We start from the raw sequence: 17,781 nt of genomic DNA, 5'->3' as shown, positions 1-17,781 counted from the left end.
ATATAACATCCGGTGGTGATCCAAGAATCAACAAGGACCCTCAAGAATGCATCTGTTGTGAATTTGGACTCCATGACTATGCGTTTCTTCCTCGTGCCCGGCGTCGGCATCACAAAGCAACGCCGGTACTGGGGATATCGATACTAGCTTTAATAATTTGTTTTCATCATTGATTTTTTTTTTTGGGGGGGGGGGGGACTTATACTCATGCATGATCAGTACTTACCTTGTTGTAGCCGTAAATGACCTCAAATGTGATGGGTCTCTATGCAACAACATATTTTCAATCACATATTCCAAGGTTCCTCCTGCCTTGTTGGTCTGAAAAGCCGCAAACTTCCGGTTAAATTCTCTCATTGTAGTTCTGATTTCAATCGCATGGTGAACACATTCTGTGCTTGTTGTGACGTAGCTTTCGACACTTTCATTTTCCTTCCATGCACAAGGCAAAGGCCTCGTTTTTTTCTTTTTTTTTTTAAACGGCGATGTAACTTTTTACATGACAACACACTGTCCCACAGAACTGGAGTGGGCGTTTGGGGTAGAACACTACCTACGGGTCTTATTGCAAGGGCTGGGCTATATATTGTCCTTGGTTTGGCCAAGGAGGTTATAACCTCCTTGGTTTGGCTGAGTAAGATCTCCATTAGTAATACCGCACATTTTTAGACACACACACACACACACACACACACACATCAAGCAAACAACTTGACATAAAATACACAAACAAAACACGTGGTGGCACTGATGTCGAACCTTCTTTTCGTTGGTAAGTGATGCTTTAGAATTTCTTTAATCTTGAAAACATTCAAGACTAACTTTTAGCTGCCTCAAGTTGTACTGCAATGTTGTCACTGTGGTAAAAAAGTGAAAACTGAGTTTATGACATGTTCATGTATGATACCAAGAAAAGATCTTGTCTTGTTACTAGACGTCTACTTTACGAATGCTGATGATGGGTTACGCCGACAATTCTATGGCTTACATTTTGTGTTGCAAAAAAAGTTGAATTCTAAAAGTAGACAATGTACAATAAGTATTTCGGTTTTTTGTTGTTATGGAATAAAACGTTGCCATCTTGCGGGTCACAGCACACATTCCCTCTCAGCCCTTGAAAGGACGGACATGCCCAATGCTGAAAGACCGTGTACAGTAATATGGTGTTGATATGCGCAGGGGTACCGGTCATCTATGTCCACCCTCTGGCAACAGAGGAAGCCTCCGTTGTGTACGGGCGTGATGCCCAACGTTTCCAGGCACATACCGATAAACACGTCTTCAAGATATATGTATTTGGTGCGAAGTGATGTTTCGTATAAACTCCGCACGATGTCACCGGAAATGACGTAACCAGATCCTCCGGAAGCGAACGATGGGAGCGACTCTCTCAAGAACGAATACCTTGACAGATACCATTTGTTTTCGACTTTACGTATTGGTTTGTCTTTTGTGTGAATATTGCCAAGTACAAGTTGAGATTTTTGTTCCATCCCCAGCAGCGTAGCAATCAGGTTGTCAAGGTTCACGTATGTATCGTCGTCAATTTTCATGAGGTACGCCGCGTTCGGACAGAAATCCAGGAACCATTTCAAAGTCATCACCGCCTTAAGTGTCAGATTCTTGTACGAATCTAGGAAATTTTCTTGAATGATGTCCCCGAATATGGCGTCTTCTTTCTCTACTTCCCGTTGGAGATCTTGCTGATCTGTCGTTCCCAGGGCAAATAGTGTCTTGATCTCGACCCCAGGGGTGTTTGACTCGTTCGCCCAGGTGGCTCTGATTGCTTGACGTTGAGTCACGTGGTCGTGTGCCGTGTGCACAATGATGACGAGGAAAACGTCATTTCCGTCGCGTTCGCACTTGTCCTCGTGAGCCATGGTGAACCTATAGGGATGTGGGTTAATCGGCTTTTTAACGACTTCAGATGAATATTTCTGATTTGCGGTCTCTGAATAGGGGTTGCCATGGTAACCGATGACCCATACTACTAGTACTATGAGGCTAATTATGCCTAACAGTGATGCCATAAGGAACCATGTAAATATTCTGGAAGAAGCTCTAAAACCTGGTGCGAGCATGGTGGCTTCGAATTTTCGAGTGCTGGTTTTCAGACCTCCTGTAAATAAACAAAAGAAAATGAAATGATGATGATGTAAAGGCCAGATCAATTTCATTCTTAGGCTAATCAGCCACTTTGAGAGAGCTTTATACTTTTAAGGCAGTGCATGATACAACAAGAGTTCGGAGACGTCATACATCCATGAAATATTCTGATTATACAAACATATATCATTTCTTTTTTACATCACTTTACATCACAAGCTATCTGCCATAGAAAAATCAAAACCATCGCATGTCCAGGTCAAAGGATATGAAAAATCGAAGTTCTGCTGCAGTACCAAGGTGACACACCAGGGGCCCCAAAATCAACCCTGACCTTCGTCTTTGCAACACCTACCCACATATCAACTATCATTACAATCCATCCAGAGGTTCTAGAGTTATGGTGACCACAAATATCCGGAAACACACTGACACACACAAAGACAGACAGACACACCAAAAAACTATACCTCCTTTTTATGGAGGTTATCAAGAAACGGATGATATTCATTTCAGAGCTCTGAAGAATCTGGAGCTGCGGGACTTTAATTCCGGATCGATCCTAGCATTGCTTAAGACCTATTTTCTCGATCGACTAGAGTGAAAATGTCTTTAAGGTAATGACGTCCTATCGGATGGGACGTGAGGCTGGAGTCTCCGTTTCTGTGGAAAGCCACACCTCGCTAAAAGATCCACCGCATTTTAATGAATGAATGAATGAATGAATGAAGACCTTTATTGTACATTCATACCCACTGGGTTCAGTACAGGTCACAATAAATGATACAACATTTAATGAAAAAGAGTAAGGGTCCACTAGCTTGGATGCCAGACTGTTTTAGGGTAGCTCCTCGGCTTTAGCTATCTTCAAGGCTCACATACCTTCCAGGAATTTTACCACAGGCCCCTGAGTTAGGTCCGGTCACAGGGGGACGTGTTATAGAATTTATTTGGGGGCATGTTGGCCCTGGAACCAACCGAGGAGTTCGGCTGTGCAGGCCCTGGAAACAGTCTGGTATCGAGGCTAGGGTCCATCCTGGTGTGAGTGGATCAAACCGGTACCCTTTAGTCTTTAGTCCGGTGTGTCACGCCCAATGGCGGTTTACCGGCCATGCAGAACAAACCAAACGGACCATGGATGTTTCTGACATGGTATGTCTCAGTCTTAGTTGTGTAAGGAAGGACGATGGTGTAGCATGTAACCTCACAGTGACCTTCGTATCGTGTTGCATGCAAGTAAACAATAGAGTACAAAAAAGATATTTCACAGGTGCAAATCACCTTAACTGACAAGAATTTTACCCTAATTTGTTCCTAAAACGTGTGTCTGACACCAGGTTAAGAAAATCTTACGGCTCTACCCTACATACACTTTGGCTTGCAACTAAGTCATTTCTCCTAACACTATGGACGTTCTTGTTCAAGATATGCCCTTAGTTTTATCATCGTGTGTGTGAATACCTTTGGAACTACATGTATCCTACTTCATGGTTATCTAATCCCCCCGATCTAATCAAAATGTTACCAAAGCGTCAATAATTTGGGTTTTGATGGCATCATGTACATGTAGCTTAACTGACTTTCCACTGGCCTGCATGCTCAATTTTCTTTCCTTACAAACAGTAACAGTTGGATACCTTAGCCCCGCCTCACTTCATCTCTTCGAGTACTAGCCTACCTGCAAAACCACATGCCAGCAACCTGGTTTTTAAAACTAACCTCAAAAACCCTCCTCCAGCTTCTTGTGGAGACTGCTGCAGGCCGAAGCCGTGTGCTTGGCTGAGTAACGATGGCGATTCTTCAGCTACTCGTTGCCTCCCTGGAATCCCCCTTCACACCTTTTTCCAGTTGATCCTCATATACGACTGAGTCCAAACAGTTACTGGTTACGACGCATGCCTGGATTGAACATTGTCAAAAATTTCAGCGTTTTTCTAGTCCTTTCGCGTGGAAAATAGAAGAATCTTAGAAGCGATCGTACCTAGCGACTTCTAATCTTTCCCCATGTCCTTTGACCTTAGAAGGGATCAGATAACGGCCTCAGGTAACGTTGTGTGACAAAGAAATGCCCAGGCTATTTTCTCGGCCGCGGTGAAAGAAACTTGTTACGGGCTGACGTCAGAGTTCCGTTGCGAAGAAGAGGGCAACAAAATGGGAATCTTAGTGCCACTGAAAATCCTTGAAAATCCCTCTTTTCCTTGAAAACGTCGGGAGTGAACCAAAGCTAACAAGGCTAGATTCCAGGCTAGCTTAACAACTGTCCAGTTAGTCCAACGTTATACAGCATTTCTCGACCCCTTTATGTTGGAGCCTCGGATACAATTTTTCTTTGTTCAGCTTTGTCCATTTCTTTCCTCATTTCCTCTGCCAGCTTTCAGTGAAAACTAAATTAAATGGAATTTGGTAACAGGATGATAGCTTGAGGCAAACCGTTGGGCTATTTTATTCAGCGCTTATGGGACAAATAAAAGGTAGGTAACGCGTGAAAGGGAACATGTTGGTCAGAAAAGGGAAGGAAGTAAATGTAGGAGTATCTTATCATAACAATGAGACACAAGAAGAAAACTTCAATAAAACCCCATGAATGTCAACATTAGGGTAATGTAAAATAGAAGACATAAACATTTCTACTTTAGCCCAGAAGCGTGAATGGGCCATGATGGCGTAACTTGATAGTGTATTCTGCAGTTAGTACTGTCGGCACTCAGCTGAATAGGCCTGTCCCTGGTGCTGAATGTTTTCCCCCCTCTCCATCTCTTTCCTTCTGTCTTTCTCCCTTTCTCTCTCCCTCTTTCTCTCTCTGCCTCTCTTCCTCTTTCTTTCTCAAAACATTCATTTGTACTACTATACAGGCCATAAGTAAAACTACGAACCACGGTGTCATGACAACAATAACATGTTCTTTTATTCTAATGTGTACTTCACAACGTCAGCAACTTTATAGCTGAGACATAGTAGACTTCTAAATACACGGATATAATACCACGTGGAATTTATGCACTACAGGATAAAATTCTACCTGTAGTTTACAACTTCATATGTGTGACAAAGCTTCATATATTCATATCCTATATCAAGAACATTGTATCATGTCCTTGATAATATCTCCTCTCTCGGCTACGAAGGGGGTTAATTTTACACACAAAACTACCCGGTCTGTTCGTGTGTATCTATTGATGCACAGAAGACATACCACATACGTTCAACATATATCAATATCATCATTCGATATGCATATAATATCAAGACATTGTATCATGTCCTTGATAACATCACCTCTCTCAGATACGAAAGGAGCGTGTTTTACACGCAAAACTGACCGGTCTGTACGCACAGAAGTATATATACGTTCAATGTACATCAATATCACAATATACTATATAATCAATATCAAGAACATTGTATCATGTCCTCGATAACATCACCTCTCTCAGATACGAAAGGAGCGACTTTTACACGCAAAACCAACCAGTCTGTTCGGACGTATCTGCTGCTTACTGCTTACATATCTACTGATTACTAAGCTACTGTCCGGTGCACGGAAGATCAGATTCGGCGTGAGTGGGTACATAGCTGCAGACACCCTGGTTCCGATCCGTGCGTTTGGAAAGGCTCGCCACCGCGTACATGTCAGCACTCTCTGCTACCTTCTGCGCTACAAACGAGCCTTCTTAGCCGCCTTCTTACCATACTTTTTCTTCTCGTGAGACTTTGCCGCCTCCCGAGACTTCGCCGGCGCCTGCCTCCTGCCTCCTCTTCTCATCTTCCCCACCTTCTGCGCTTCCTTCGCCTTCAGCTTTGTACCCCCGGCTGAGCCGCCAGTTTCCTTCTTCCTGGCACTACTCTTGTCAGCTGAATGCTGGGCATCCCGATCGTCTGTAGACGGTGCGAAGGTTACCTTCTTCCTGGCACCGGTCTTGTTGGCTGGACGCTGTCCATCCCGGTCGCCTGTAGACCGTGCAGGGGTAGGCACCAGAGAGCTTTGACGGGGCAGGTTGACCGGAGCAGGTCGACCTGTAAGGACTACAAAAAGAATGCAAAACATTTAAAGCATTAGTTCTCTTTAGCTATGAGATGTCTCAGAAAATCAGGACAAGCAAACATATTTTCACCTTTTTTTAGAAAGGATATTGACATTGCTGCAGCTAGGTTTAGGAAAGACTCGTTCTCTATCAAAAGTTTCACGTTTAATGTGTTGTAGTAATCTGTGTAAGCCCCTCCCAACTTAGAAGCCGAAATACGAAATGGTACAGTACTAGTAGATCCTTTACTTGCATATATACATATAAGGAGTAGTTCTGGTTCAATATTGATCTATAATTTCAAAACAAAAGACAAATATTACACACTTCTTTTTTTAATTTTATTTTTTCATTCTTGCAAATAACGATCAGAATTTCCTTGACCAAAACCATTCTCACCTACAACACCTGCCGGTGATGCGGACTTTCCGGCCCTCCTGGCTTGTGGTGCGTCACCCATAGGTGCGCATGCGCCTGGCCCATTCAGGCTCTCGCGACTCTCCGGCTTCTTGTCGTAGACTCCGACAATGGCCGTGGTGTCGTCGCAGACACGGACACTGGCCATGGTGTCGTCGCAGACACGGACACTGGCCTTGGTGTCGTCGCAGACACGGACACTGGCCATGGTGTCGTCGCAGACACGGACACTGGCCGTGGTGTCGTCGCAGACACGGACACTGGCCGTGGTGTCGTCGCAGACACGGACACTGGCCGTGGTGTCGTCGCAGACACGGACACTGGCCGTGGTGTCGTCGCAGACACGGACACTGGCCTTGGTGTCGTCGCAGACACGGACACTGGCCTTGGTGTCGTCGCAGACACGGACACTGGCCGTGGTGTCGTCGCAGACACGGACACTGGCCGTGGTGTCGTCGCAGACACGGACACTGGCCGTGGTGTCGTCGCAGACACGGACACTGGCCGTGGTGTCGTCGCAGACACGGACACTGGCCGTGGTGTCGTCGCAGACACGGACACTGGCCGTGGTGTCGTCGCAGACTCCGACACTGGCCATGGTGTCATCTGTGCCACGGCCACTCCGGTTGTCTGCAAAATAATGCAAAACATTTAACGTTAAATCATCATTTCTCTTTAGGCCTGGGTCACATTTCCAAGCCGGGGCCCGACCGGGATGTTTCAAGAAACGAGAAATCAAATTGTATACCAAGAAAAATACACAAAGTATGCCCTTGAATCTTATTTTGACATCTTGTGTATTTTGATGTCTTTTCTATTATTTGCTTTGCTCCCTATAGCTGCCCGGCCGGGCCCCTTTTTTTAAATGTGACCTAAGCCTTAGCTATGAGGTGTCCTACAAATCAGGACACATTTTCACTTTTTTTAGAAAGTATATCGACATTGCTGCAGGAGTTCTAAAACAGTTAGGCTTAGGAAAGACTCATTCTATATTAAAAGTTTCATGTTTTATGTGTTGTAGTAATCTGTGTAAGCCCCTCTTATGTTGGAAGGCGAAATACGAAACGGCACAGTACCAGTAGATCCCTTGTTTGCATATATATATGATTAGTAATTCTAGGTCAATATCAATACATGTTTTGAAAAGAAAAGTCATGTATAGCACACTTCATTCTATTTGCAACCTTTGTTTAACTTATTGCAAATTCCCAATCGTTTATCCCCAGGGCCCTTGCTCTGTTGAATCACAGTTAAGGCACTTTCACATCAACTGTCGTATGACTTGTGTCTTACTCATCTTTACCAATATTGTATATATTCATTTAAAGTCTGCAATTTGTGTTGCTTAGCAAAATTATTATGTCTCAATTTCAAGTGTTTTTAGAATTGTAATAACTTTATAAACAATGTTAATAACGAAGTTTGTAAACACCAACACAATTCAGGCTAAATGCCTGCAAGGTGGTGATTTTAATAAAGTTCTAAAGTTGTAAAGTTCTAAATTACGACCAAAATGTCTTGACCAAAACCATTCTTACCTACAACATCTGCCGGTGATGCGGACTTTCCTGCTACACTGGTCTGTGGGGCCTCATCCGTAGGTGCGCATGCGCCTGGTCCATTTAGACTCTCGCGACTCTCCGGCTTCGTCTCGGACTCAGCAGCCACGTCAGAGCCATTGCGCATGTCTGTCTTGCACGCAGTAGTCTCAGGCCTGACAGTCTGTGCTGATACTGCGACTGAAAATATATACGTTATGTCATTTAAGCATTATCAGAGCATGTCAACCTTTTAAACATCACTAAACGGTGACTATGGAATTTTCTTAAAACTTTGTTCTTGAATTCATTTCTATATCTGCAAGTTTTGTACGATATCTAAGAATGAGTTTGTTCTAGAACAAAAGGGTATTGTTTCATGCATATTCATACGTGTCATTTCAAAACCGGGGCCCGGCCGGACAGGTTTCGGGAACAAAAAGTATGAAAAAAGTACAACAACCTACGCAAAAAATGAAAAAAAGTATGAAAAAAGTACAACAACCTACGCAAGACGTAAAAGGAATAGTCGTGGACATTATTTGTGCATATTTGTGCATACATTTCTATTCTTAGTTCCTACAAACAGCCCGGCCGGGCCCCGGTTCGGAACTGTGACGTTGTTCTAAGCAGTGTTTCTGAACCCCGTCTCCCGCCTTCAGTATGAGAAAGCATTAAATCGAACGTCTAAATAATAGTACATATTATGATGTAATATTACATATTATGATGTCATGGAAATTCTTGGGCTGATTCTTTTACTTGCGCACATATATTTTTAGACCTTGTCTCCCATTGAGTAACTCGGTATCGTGAAAAGGTTTTTGTATCCAACCCGAAAGAAACCACATTTTCCTTTTCGGAAAACTGTGTTCTTGAATTTGACATACCAGAAACGTTGTACTATATCTAGGAAAAATTAGTTCTAGAACAAAAGGTTACTGTTCCATTTGTGTTCAGTAAGCGGTGTTGCTGAACGCCTTCCTCCGCCTTCCATCTAAGAAAGCAATAAATCGCTCGGACGTCAAAGTAGTTATGTATCCGGCTAGTTGTGTATCCTTCACATGTAATGAGAAATGTGGGGCTGATTTTGTTCCTTGATAATACAATTTTTTCAGACGTTGTCTCCTATGTAGTAACACGGTAATGTGAAAACGTTTTATTTTCAACACGTATACCTATGCAAGACCGTTGTCTTTACGTTCTCTAGAACGTTGACGCTGTGGAACGGACCCGGTTTGATAGTAAGTGAAGGGATGACGTAACGTTGCACTTACCTGACCTCAGCAGGACGTTGATAGACCTCGTCATTAAGTCCTGGAGTACCCCAGTGGTCACTAACATCAAGCCTATCATTTTCTCACTAAATCAAACAACATAACTTAACGAATTTCAAGACGCAAATGAAAAAGCCAGTAGGAGAATGAAAATGCACATCCGCAGTTGGATCTCTTTGCACTGAGATGAAAAAAGTCTTGTTATGACGTCATAAGCACTGCATCTGTTAGCACACAGGTAGGGCGTGATTACGTCACAAAGCCTTCCCATGATCCTAAACATTCCGTTTTACCTACGTCACGTGACGTATTGTTACGTCACAAAGCTTGGACCACATGAAACGTCACTTTGATGATGACGAACCAACTAATTTTCTTTGCCTTTCAACGCCAATATTCTAGTATCTTTATCAGCGTTTGCATCAATCTAACGGTGCACAGACTAATATTGCACGGCAAGGAGAGGATGGAGTTGCGAGGGTCAAGCTTTGAGCACACAATTCTCATAATCTGCTGCGAAATGGCATGACTAATTGGCTAGCAAGTGTGATAAGCGATGTGTTTTTGGCGAAATTGATTTTGGGGGCATATGCTATGATTCCACAAACTACTCAACCAACTATTCCAACCCAAAATAAAAGGCACTACGTCTTGGCATATTAATTCATGTATCAGCTATTCCGCTATTCCACAAGAGTTGACGCATTCCCTTAAAACGGCAAAAGTTTTTTTCCCCCATTGAATGAAGCGTGCGACAATCAAAACGCACGCAGCTTGTACTATTACAGAACTGATATCCTGGCCTGGGTGCGAAAATATTGAGCCAGCGGTCACTATACGGAGGATGGCCGTACATGTCGGTAGCCTGAGTACCATACTCAGGCTACTGATATGTACGACCAGTGAAAGAAGAGCCGAAGCTATCCGCGTAACATGCCAAAACTACACTTGAGAATGATTTCTTTTTCCAGAATGGAGACTGTGTGGGGCGGAACGTGGTGCGTGTGATCCGCCAGACGTTAGGCATGGACGAATTCTCCGAACACGAGATCATGAAAGTCTGCGGAATCCTCACAGCTGATGCCCCTGTCACATGATCCACGATCTTCGGTGGAACATCGGCCATATTTAAGATCAGCAGAGTCACAGAGGGTTGCGCGTATTTTTCACCTGAAAACCGTCACTGTCAAAAATAAGCCATACTTTGTACCTTGTAAAATTGTTGTGCAATAAAGTTATTATTATAAGCGAGGCTCGGGCGATTGCCGCAGAATTGTCGTCCGATCGATTTTCGCCAAATGTGACAGGGGTATAAGGACACTCCTTCAACTAATCGATAGGCTACTTGCAACAGCACCTTCTAGCGATTTTTGGGAGAAACACATCTGGATCACGCGATACATCGGTTTAAAGCCTCCATTTGGAAACGCAACTTTCAGCTGGGCGTGGTGGCGCGCGCCTGTAATCCAGCTACCTGGAGGCTGGGGTTGGTGGACCGCTTGATGCCGGGGGTTCTGCGGCGTGCTGTCCTATGGCGATCGGGCGTCCACGCTAAGTTCGGCATCGATATGGTTACCCCGGGGGAGCCCAGGGCAACCAGGTCGTCTAAGGAGGGACGCACCGGCCCAGGTTGGAAACAAAGCAGGCAAAAGTCCCCGTGTCGATCAGTAGCGGGATCGCGCCCGTGAATAGGCACTGCGTCTCAGCCCGGCCAATATAGTGGGACCCAACTCTTCTTTTTTTCTGCCAATATTTTCATACACAAATGAAACAAGACTTCTTAAACTAGTAATCGAGTAGAAATATTGATGAAATGTAGTCGTGAAATACTAGTATTAATTTGCAGGTTTTTTATTTTGCATTTCTACGTCTGTCGGAACAAAATAAAATTGTGGGACTGAAACGGCCAATTAACAAATCAACGGAAACAAAAACTCATTCAACCGAAGTACACTCGTCAATATGATGCCCACAAAAGTCTATGCTCTTGTCGTTATTGCTGATAGTATCAGATTTCAAACGTCTGTTCAATATGTCGTTTCTACACTGTTCATATCTTCATTAGTAACAGTGTTATACAAAACAACGGTATCGTAAAATCAATACTGTTCAGCCCCGATAAGGAATGCATGCTAAGGTCAATTAACAATAATTCTGAACGTTTGGGGGGTTATGTCATCTCACTACATGTGTGGAACAATGTTATGGCGGGCAGCACACGTATTCGTTAAATACGAAAAACATTCATACAGAATTGGAGGTGCTGTTTCTAATTTACATCAAATAACTTACATAAGATTTACTTAACATTTAGATGGTGGGGAGACCATACAAATATGTCACGTTACGTTTTTGCCCAGACTACTTTGTCAACACGCACTCTTCCACGCATGCAATGCTATGAATAGGCTAGTCGTGCAAACTGAATGAAATGTTTTATACATGCCAATGTCATGTTTGTGATGCGTTACACAGCAGCAAATAAAAACCTCACTCGACGGGCGTGCGATCTCTGCAGGACAGCAATACCTCAATACCTCTCGATTACTGCGAGATTTCTAGATATCGGCCAATGATTGTAGGTCACCAGTGTGATATCTTTATTTTTACAAGCCAATATTCTCGACTCTCTGGCGATCTTGAAATGCGGCGAAGCTACTCATAAACGATCGTTGTCATCAAGTTATGCATTAGAAATCTCTCTCCAATTATTTCTACTCCCCCAAGATTGGGACTTAGGGTTTTTTCTTCAATTTTTGACTCGTGTTCAACCCCGAATCAATACACTTTTTTATTCTTTTACCATTTATTACGTATATTTGTAATCTAAACGTTGCTTTACATACATTTTTGCTTCTTGCTAGTCTCGCAAAAGTAATGAAACGCTCGGATATGGTTAAAAATAATCGGCGATATAGCAACTGCCGTTAAGCTTGGAAAGGGGACGAGCGTTTTTGATACGAGAAGGAAAATTGCGACGCCGGCCTCACGGTATGACCTGACAGAAGAAGCCCTCCTTCTCCTGACAAGGGTAATCGTACCAGCCCGTGTGCAGCAAGGCGCAGTCTTCCTCTCCTTTATAACTGTTGGGTTGGTCCGCTGCCCAGGCGGTGTAGTTGCCGGTTCCCAGTGCGGTGTCGTCCATCCATGTCCACTTACCTACGGTGGCCCAGAAGAATAATGTTGAATTTGTTTGTTCCTGTAATTTTTTCGTCAATAATCTTGTCCTTGCTCGTTATTTGCCCAAAGAAAAACGTCTCTTTCCTTCTTTTTCCCCTGCTTCTCTTCTTTTTCAAGCCAACACACCCTGCAAAACGTTATAAAATGAACCCATTCCTGCCATAGAAACGGAAGAAAAAACAATAGTGAAGAGAAATTCACACAGAAAAGGGCAATAATTAACAAAAGGCTGTTCATGGGTACACAAAGAGGGCAAAGAAAAACATTATCACAGAAATATATAGGACAAGAATTTGAAGAAAAGAAGGGTTGAAAGGGGCACCAGATTGTCCTTCTGGGCCACCGTACTTACCTTCCTGTCGCTGATCGTGCAAGCCGAACCAGAAGTCGTCATTGCTGCCTAACGTGGTCGTGAGAGAGTAGAGGAAGGCGTTGATGCCGGCGTCTCGGGGCATGGCGAGGGTTCCTCCGTCAGACCGACAGATCTCAGCCGACTCGGAGAACGTTTTGTACGTGTCAAATGCCTTGTAGCAGACTTCGCGGTACTTCATGTAACCGTCAGGGCAGGTCGCTGAATACAAAGGGTCATATATTCATTTATTCATTGGTTCAGCTTTAAATACAGGTCACAATGAAATTGTCTGTAGCCATCAGAACATGTCATTGATTCTATTATTAAAAAATAGGTTTTAACTTTGCTCTTCCTAAATTATCAGCACATGTTAGAAACATTGCAAAATATAATTACTAGATACTGGTTCAGAGGTACCCCTCGAAGCCTTTACAAAGATAGTCTGAACAGTATTATCCATTTAATGGTTATGGTCGGTAGTTTCATATTACAATATTCAAACAAAAACATAACAGTTTGAAACTACCGTCTGTCGCCTTGTCCTTGACATCCCCAAATACACTGCTTTTAAAAAGAACGGATATCGGTGTAGTTTACCCTAAGGATAAAGAGGAAGTAGCGTTCCCGGGGTCCGCGTGGCCCGACGTGTACTTAAGTACTTTAAGTTCTTACCTGCTGAAACAGTCTGCATGGTTGTTTCATCGTCAACCGTTACTGTCAGGTCTTCTGCTTTTTCTGTTACCTGTGAAGCAGATATATATATATCGTCTTTTTAAACAAATATTTTGATGAAATTAAAGAAAATAATTAATCGTAATTCACATTTCTAGCTTTAGATTAGGAACTATGCCGTAAACTGTAGTTGAAACTTGCATTGTGAAGCAATAATGAACCATAAATCATTGTTAAAGGTTTGTTTGTTTGCTTGCTTGTTGGAGAGGAGTTTACAGAAGTTCAATGTTCTTCTCTCGTGTCAAAAGTATATTGCGATACGTCGATATATACCAACGGAATCATGTCATTTTCATTTATGAAAAGTTTTCTGCTGCTGTTGCTTTAAAAAATAAATTCTAATTTTTTGCCTTGCCGCCAGGCAAGGCTTTACGCCAGCTTTTTTCCATGGATCAATGGACGGACCTTTTAACCCAGCCCTTCCAAAGCCCCTTCCAAAGGCCCTTTGTTATTTTGGGTATACAAACAGTTTTAGTAATACAGACAGAGACCAAACTGAAAACCATCATAATATAAGAAGAAACAACTCATGAATGGAAACAAAGAAAAAGGATGTGCCATTCCACCCGAGGCAGACTTGCACCCGCCCACCCTTCTGCCAAGAAACGACACATCAAAGCAAACTGGAAATTATAAAGAGGACTAGAGAGTAGAAGGAGAACACCATAGTGAAGGACTGACCACACACACTGAACATCTAACAGACAATCCACCAATAGCAAAGACAGACTGTAGCACCAAACAAAGACTACTACGACAAGGACTCTAAAAACGTAGAACCAAAACTCCCGTCCGCACACTTGCCCATCTAACAGATTGGCACCACTCAGCCAAGAAACTTTCAGAACCAAGTCGAACAAACTCCATCTTGAGTTTAAACCTAAGAGCCTCCTTGATTAGAGACACCAGCTCAATGTGAGATACGAAATTATTGTCAAAGAGAGCCTGACACCTGGACCACCAAATCTTAGACCGAGCGACGGCCAAAATGTAGGTGCAGACATCTCTCTTACACTTCTTCAGGGTAGACGACATAACACCATAGAGAGCGACCGCGCGAGAAACACGAAAACTAGAGACCACCCATCGCCTAATGAACCCTTCGACCCAAGTCCAGGTCAGGAGCACCTCGCCACAAGACCAGATGGCATGGGTAACGGTCTCCGTAGCTCTACAGTTTCTCCTCGGACAAAGAGGGGAAGGAGTTCTGTGCCAAATCGAACAAGTCAAGTAGTTGGTTTTGAGAGCCCCATGTGCGACCTTCCAGGAAAGCTCCTTTAGGTTATTCTCAAGGAGAGTGTTATGCACCGTTGAAAAAACAAGCGACCAATCAACACCCCGCTCTAAAAAACAAGCGGAAGGGGTATGAGAACGAGCTAAAATGGCAGCTTTGTACAAAGACTGCACGGTGCATATCCTGTCCCAAGTCTTCGAAGCAGAAGCATTAACAAACTCCAAGGTGAGCTTCCGCATCAAAGAATAGTGAGGTGGAGCCTCAGGAGAGTGGGGGGAACTGTTAGACCACGATGATGGTTCAAAACGACGGGCAAAAAAACCCAGCCAATATTTTGCCAACTGGACCCATGGAAGATCCGGCCGGTCAAGAATATTGGTAAACGGCCGACAATAAAAACAATTGGCCTTCACTCCAAAATCAATGAGATCCCATCCACCTTTGTCCAAAGGTAGCATAACTGTCTGTCTAGATACCACTTCTGCACGAGAACTCCAGAAAAACTTAAAGACGGCTCTCGTAATGTCCTTGACGACTGACTCGGGAGGAGAAAATACAGGAGCAATATACCACAAAGTAGATAAAGCAAGGTTATTAACGACGACAACCTTGCCAGCGAAGGATAAAGAGAAGCTGTCCCACCTTCGCAGAACCGCTTCAAACTTAGCTTGCCTCTCCCTCCAGTTGACTAAAGGCATATTAACACTTCCAAAAGTACCTCCCAATAAACGTATGGATACAGATGTCCATTTAAAATTCTTCGGACAATCGAGTCTTTTCCTCCAACTACCTAGCCAGAGACCCATACATTTGTCAAGATTTAAAAGAGACCCGGAACCTCTGTTATACATGTCAATAACAGCAAAGAGCCGGCGGATCGACTCATCGGTTGTAACAATAGCCGAGTTATCGTCCGCATACTGCGAGATCTTAACTTCACGGCCACCAGGCAACCTGAGGCCGTGAATCGCAGCGTCGGCCCTTACTGTAGCGGCAAATGGCTCCAAAGAAATTGCGTACAGCAGGGGTGACATAGGGCACCCCTGCCGAACACCTCTTGAGAGAGAAAAAGAAGATGATAGCGACCCATTGACGAGAACAGCACTGGTAATGTTGTGGTACAATATAGCAACCCATTTGCGAAAAACCGGGCCAAAACCCATCTTCGCAAGAGTCAAGTGAAGAAAATCAATATTCACTCTATCAAAGGCCTTGGCCTGATCCAGAGAAATGATCGCACAGTCAAAGTTATTCATATTAACATATGTAATGATATCTCTCATCAAAAGTAGGTTACATTGTATCGACCGGCCTGGTATACCGCATGTCTGGTCAGGACTGATGACCGAGGCGGCAACCATCTTAAGCCTATTGTTAAGGACCTTTGCAAGAATCTTATAATCGCAATTTAACAAAGAGATGGGGCGACGGTTCTTCGGGTCCAGAGGGTCCCTTTTTTTTGGAAGGAGAGTAATAACACCAAAACTCTGGCTCTGAGAGAGCTCGCCAGAAGAAAAAACTTCCTCAAAAACTGAGAGGAGATCCCCGGCAATGACGTCCCAGAAAGCGACATAAAATTCCTTCGGGAGACCGTCACTGCCAGGGGACTTATTATTCTCCATACTGCGCAATGCAGCCCAAAGCTCATCCAATGAAAGAGGACCTTCTAATGAAGAAACTTCATCAGGATCCAAAGACCCTTCTAAATTGTTACAAAGGTTATTCGCCTCACACTTATCAATAGGCTCAGCACTAAAAAGGTCTTCATAAAATAGCTTAAAAATGTCTAAAATCTCCTCGTCATCTTGGACAACACGTCCAGTAGAATCTCTGACCGAAGAAATGCGTCGCTGCCTACTTCGGGAAGAGGCCTGGCTTACAAAATACGAGGTACATTTTTCCCCCTCGACAAATTGCTTGACTCTGGACCGAACAAAAGCACCGCGAGCCTCCTCAGCGGACAACTCGGACAAGGAAGACTTAGTACATTCATACCTACGCAAGATGTCCGCCGAAGAGGCCCCGTCGTTCATCTTGTTGGTGAGATCGACAAGTTCATTATTCAAGGTAAACATGGACTCCCGTCTCTCCCTAGCCAGTTCACAAGAAATTCTGATCAGGAGAGAGCGAGTTCTAGCCTTTACATCATCCCACCAGGCTCGCAAAGAAGGAAAACCTGGTTTCAAAGTCTTCCAATTGTTAAAAGCGAGTTTAAAATCATTTAAAACTTTGTCTCTTTTTAAAATCGAGACATTACATTTCCACAAGCCAGGCTTCTTCTTCACATCCGGTAAAATTGACAAGGACACACAGTCATGGTCTGTAAAATATGCGGGTAAAAAACAGTAGTTTGAAACGACGAGGCATTTAGACGAATAAAATCGGTCCAGCCGACAGGCAATACCTTTGGTCGGCTGTCTCCAAGTGAAGACCTTTTTAGAAGGATTCTCATGTCTCCAAGAGTCATGCACATTAAAATCGGCGCAAATGTCTTTTAAAACGGTGGAACCGCCACTACCATGAGCCGGGTTCCCGCCCCTCTTATCAATATCAACATCTTCAACGCAGTTAAAATCACCACACAAAATAAGGGGCTCAGCCCCCGACAGAAACTTATACAAATTTTTAAAAAATCCAGTACGCTCCGCAGAAATGTTAGGAGCATACATGTTACAAACTTTGAAATTACGCGCACCATCGGACAAGACGACACAGACAACACGCCCACTGTCGTCACAAGACTTTTTAACCACATCAAAATTGAAAGATGGAGAGACTAAAATACCCACACCTCTAGATTGGGAGGAGCCCAATGCCCAAAAAGCTTGGCCTCCCCATTCCTTCTCCCAGAGCACCGCTTCAGATGTTGACGAAACATGGCACTCTTGGAGGCAAACCACGTCAAATTTATGTTGACGGCAAA

At 43.6% G+C, this 17,781-nt stretch overlaps 3 protein-coding genes across 4 annotated transcripts in view; all 3 read right to left on the bottom strand.

The window, feature by feature from the left end:
- Window positions 1-154: 154 nt before the first annotated feature.
- Window positions 155-4,142, bottom strand: LOC118415451 (beta-1,3-galactosyltransferase 1-like). The gene is made up of 2 exons (XM_035820096.1): window positions 3,826-4,142; window positions 155-2,119 (listed from the first exon to the last, which is right to left on the bottom strand). The coding sequence occupies exon 2, from the start codon at window positions 2,079-2,081 to the stop codon at window positions 1,089-1,091; it is 993 nt and encodes a 330-aa protein (XP_035675989.1). The 5' UTR covers window positions 2,082-2,119; window positions 3,826-4,142; the 3' UTR covers window positions 155-1,088.
- Window positions 4,143-4,986: 844 nt separating this feature from the next.
- Window positions 4,987-9,549, bottom strand: LOC118415450 (acidic repeat-containing protein-like). Its single transcript, XM_035820095.1, has 4 exons — window positions 9,361-9,549; window positions 8,084-8,284; window positions 6,528-7,175; window positions 4,987-6,120 (listed from the first exon to the last, which is right to left on the bottom strand). The coding sequence occupies exons 1-4, from the start codon at window positions 9,437-9,439 to the stop codon at window positions 5,762-5,764; spliced, it is 1,287 nt and encodes a 428-aa protein (XP_035675988.1). The 5' UTR covers window positions 9,440-9,549; the 3' UTR covers window positions 4,987-5,761.
- A 1,450-nt stretch (window positions 9,550-10,999) lies between these two features.
- The window catches only part of LOC118415455 (perlucin-like), a 10,458-nt gene continuing 3,676 nt past the window's right edge, over window positions 11,000-17,781 (bottom strand). For both annotated transcript variants that reach the window (XM_035820099.1, XM_035820098.1), the window contains exons 2-4: window positions 13,565-13,634; window positions 12,893-13,111; window positions 11,000-12,519 (exon numbers count right to left, since the gene is read on the bottom strand). In XM_035820099.1, coding sequence (XP_035675992.1) covers window positions 12,347-12,519; window positions 12,893-13,111; window positions 13,565-13,583 — 411 coding nt within the window. In that variant the 5' untranslated portion in view covers window positions 13,584-13,634 and the 3' untranslated portion in view covers window positions 11,000-12,346. The remainder of the gene's footprint in view (window positions 12,520-12,892; window positions 13,112-13,564; window positions 13,635-17,781) is intronic.

This window comes from Branchiostoma floridae, chromosome 5, assembly GCF_000003815.2.
Source record: "Branchiostoma floridae strain S238N-H82 chromosome 5, Bfl_VNyyK, whole genome shotgun sequence".
In the NCBI taxonomy this organism is placed as follows: Eukaryota; Metazoa; Chordata; class Leptocardii; order Amphioxiformes; family Branchiostomatidae; genus Branchiostoma; species Branchiostoma floridae.
The sequence above is the reverse complement of the archived record's forward strand: the minus strand, read 5'-3'. Positions and strand labels throughout refer to the sequence as shown.

Coding starts and splice junctions, on each gene's coding strand:
- LOC118415451 (XM_035820096.1), bottom strand. CDS start 2,081: ATGCTCGCACCAGGTTTTAGAGCTTCTTCCAGAATATTTACATGGTTC.
- LOC118415450 (XM_035820095.1), bottom strand. CDS start 9,439: ATGATAGGCTTGATGTTAGTGACCACTGGGGTACTCCAGGACTTAATG. Junction 8,285..9,360: donor CAACGTCCTGCTGAGGTCAG/GTAAGTGCAACG, acceptor ATATATTTTCAG/TCGCAGTATCAGCACAGACT. Junction 7,176..8,083: donor ATCACCGGCAGATGTTGTAG/GTAAGAATGGTT, acceptor ATTATTTTGCAG/ACAACCGGAGTGGCCGTGGC.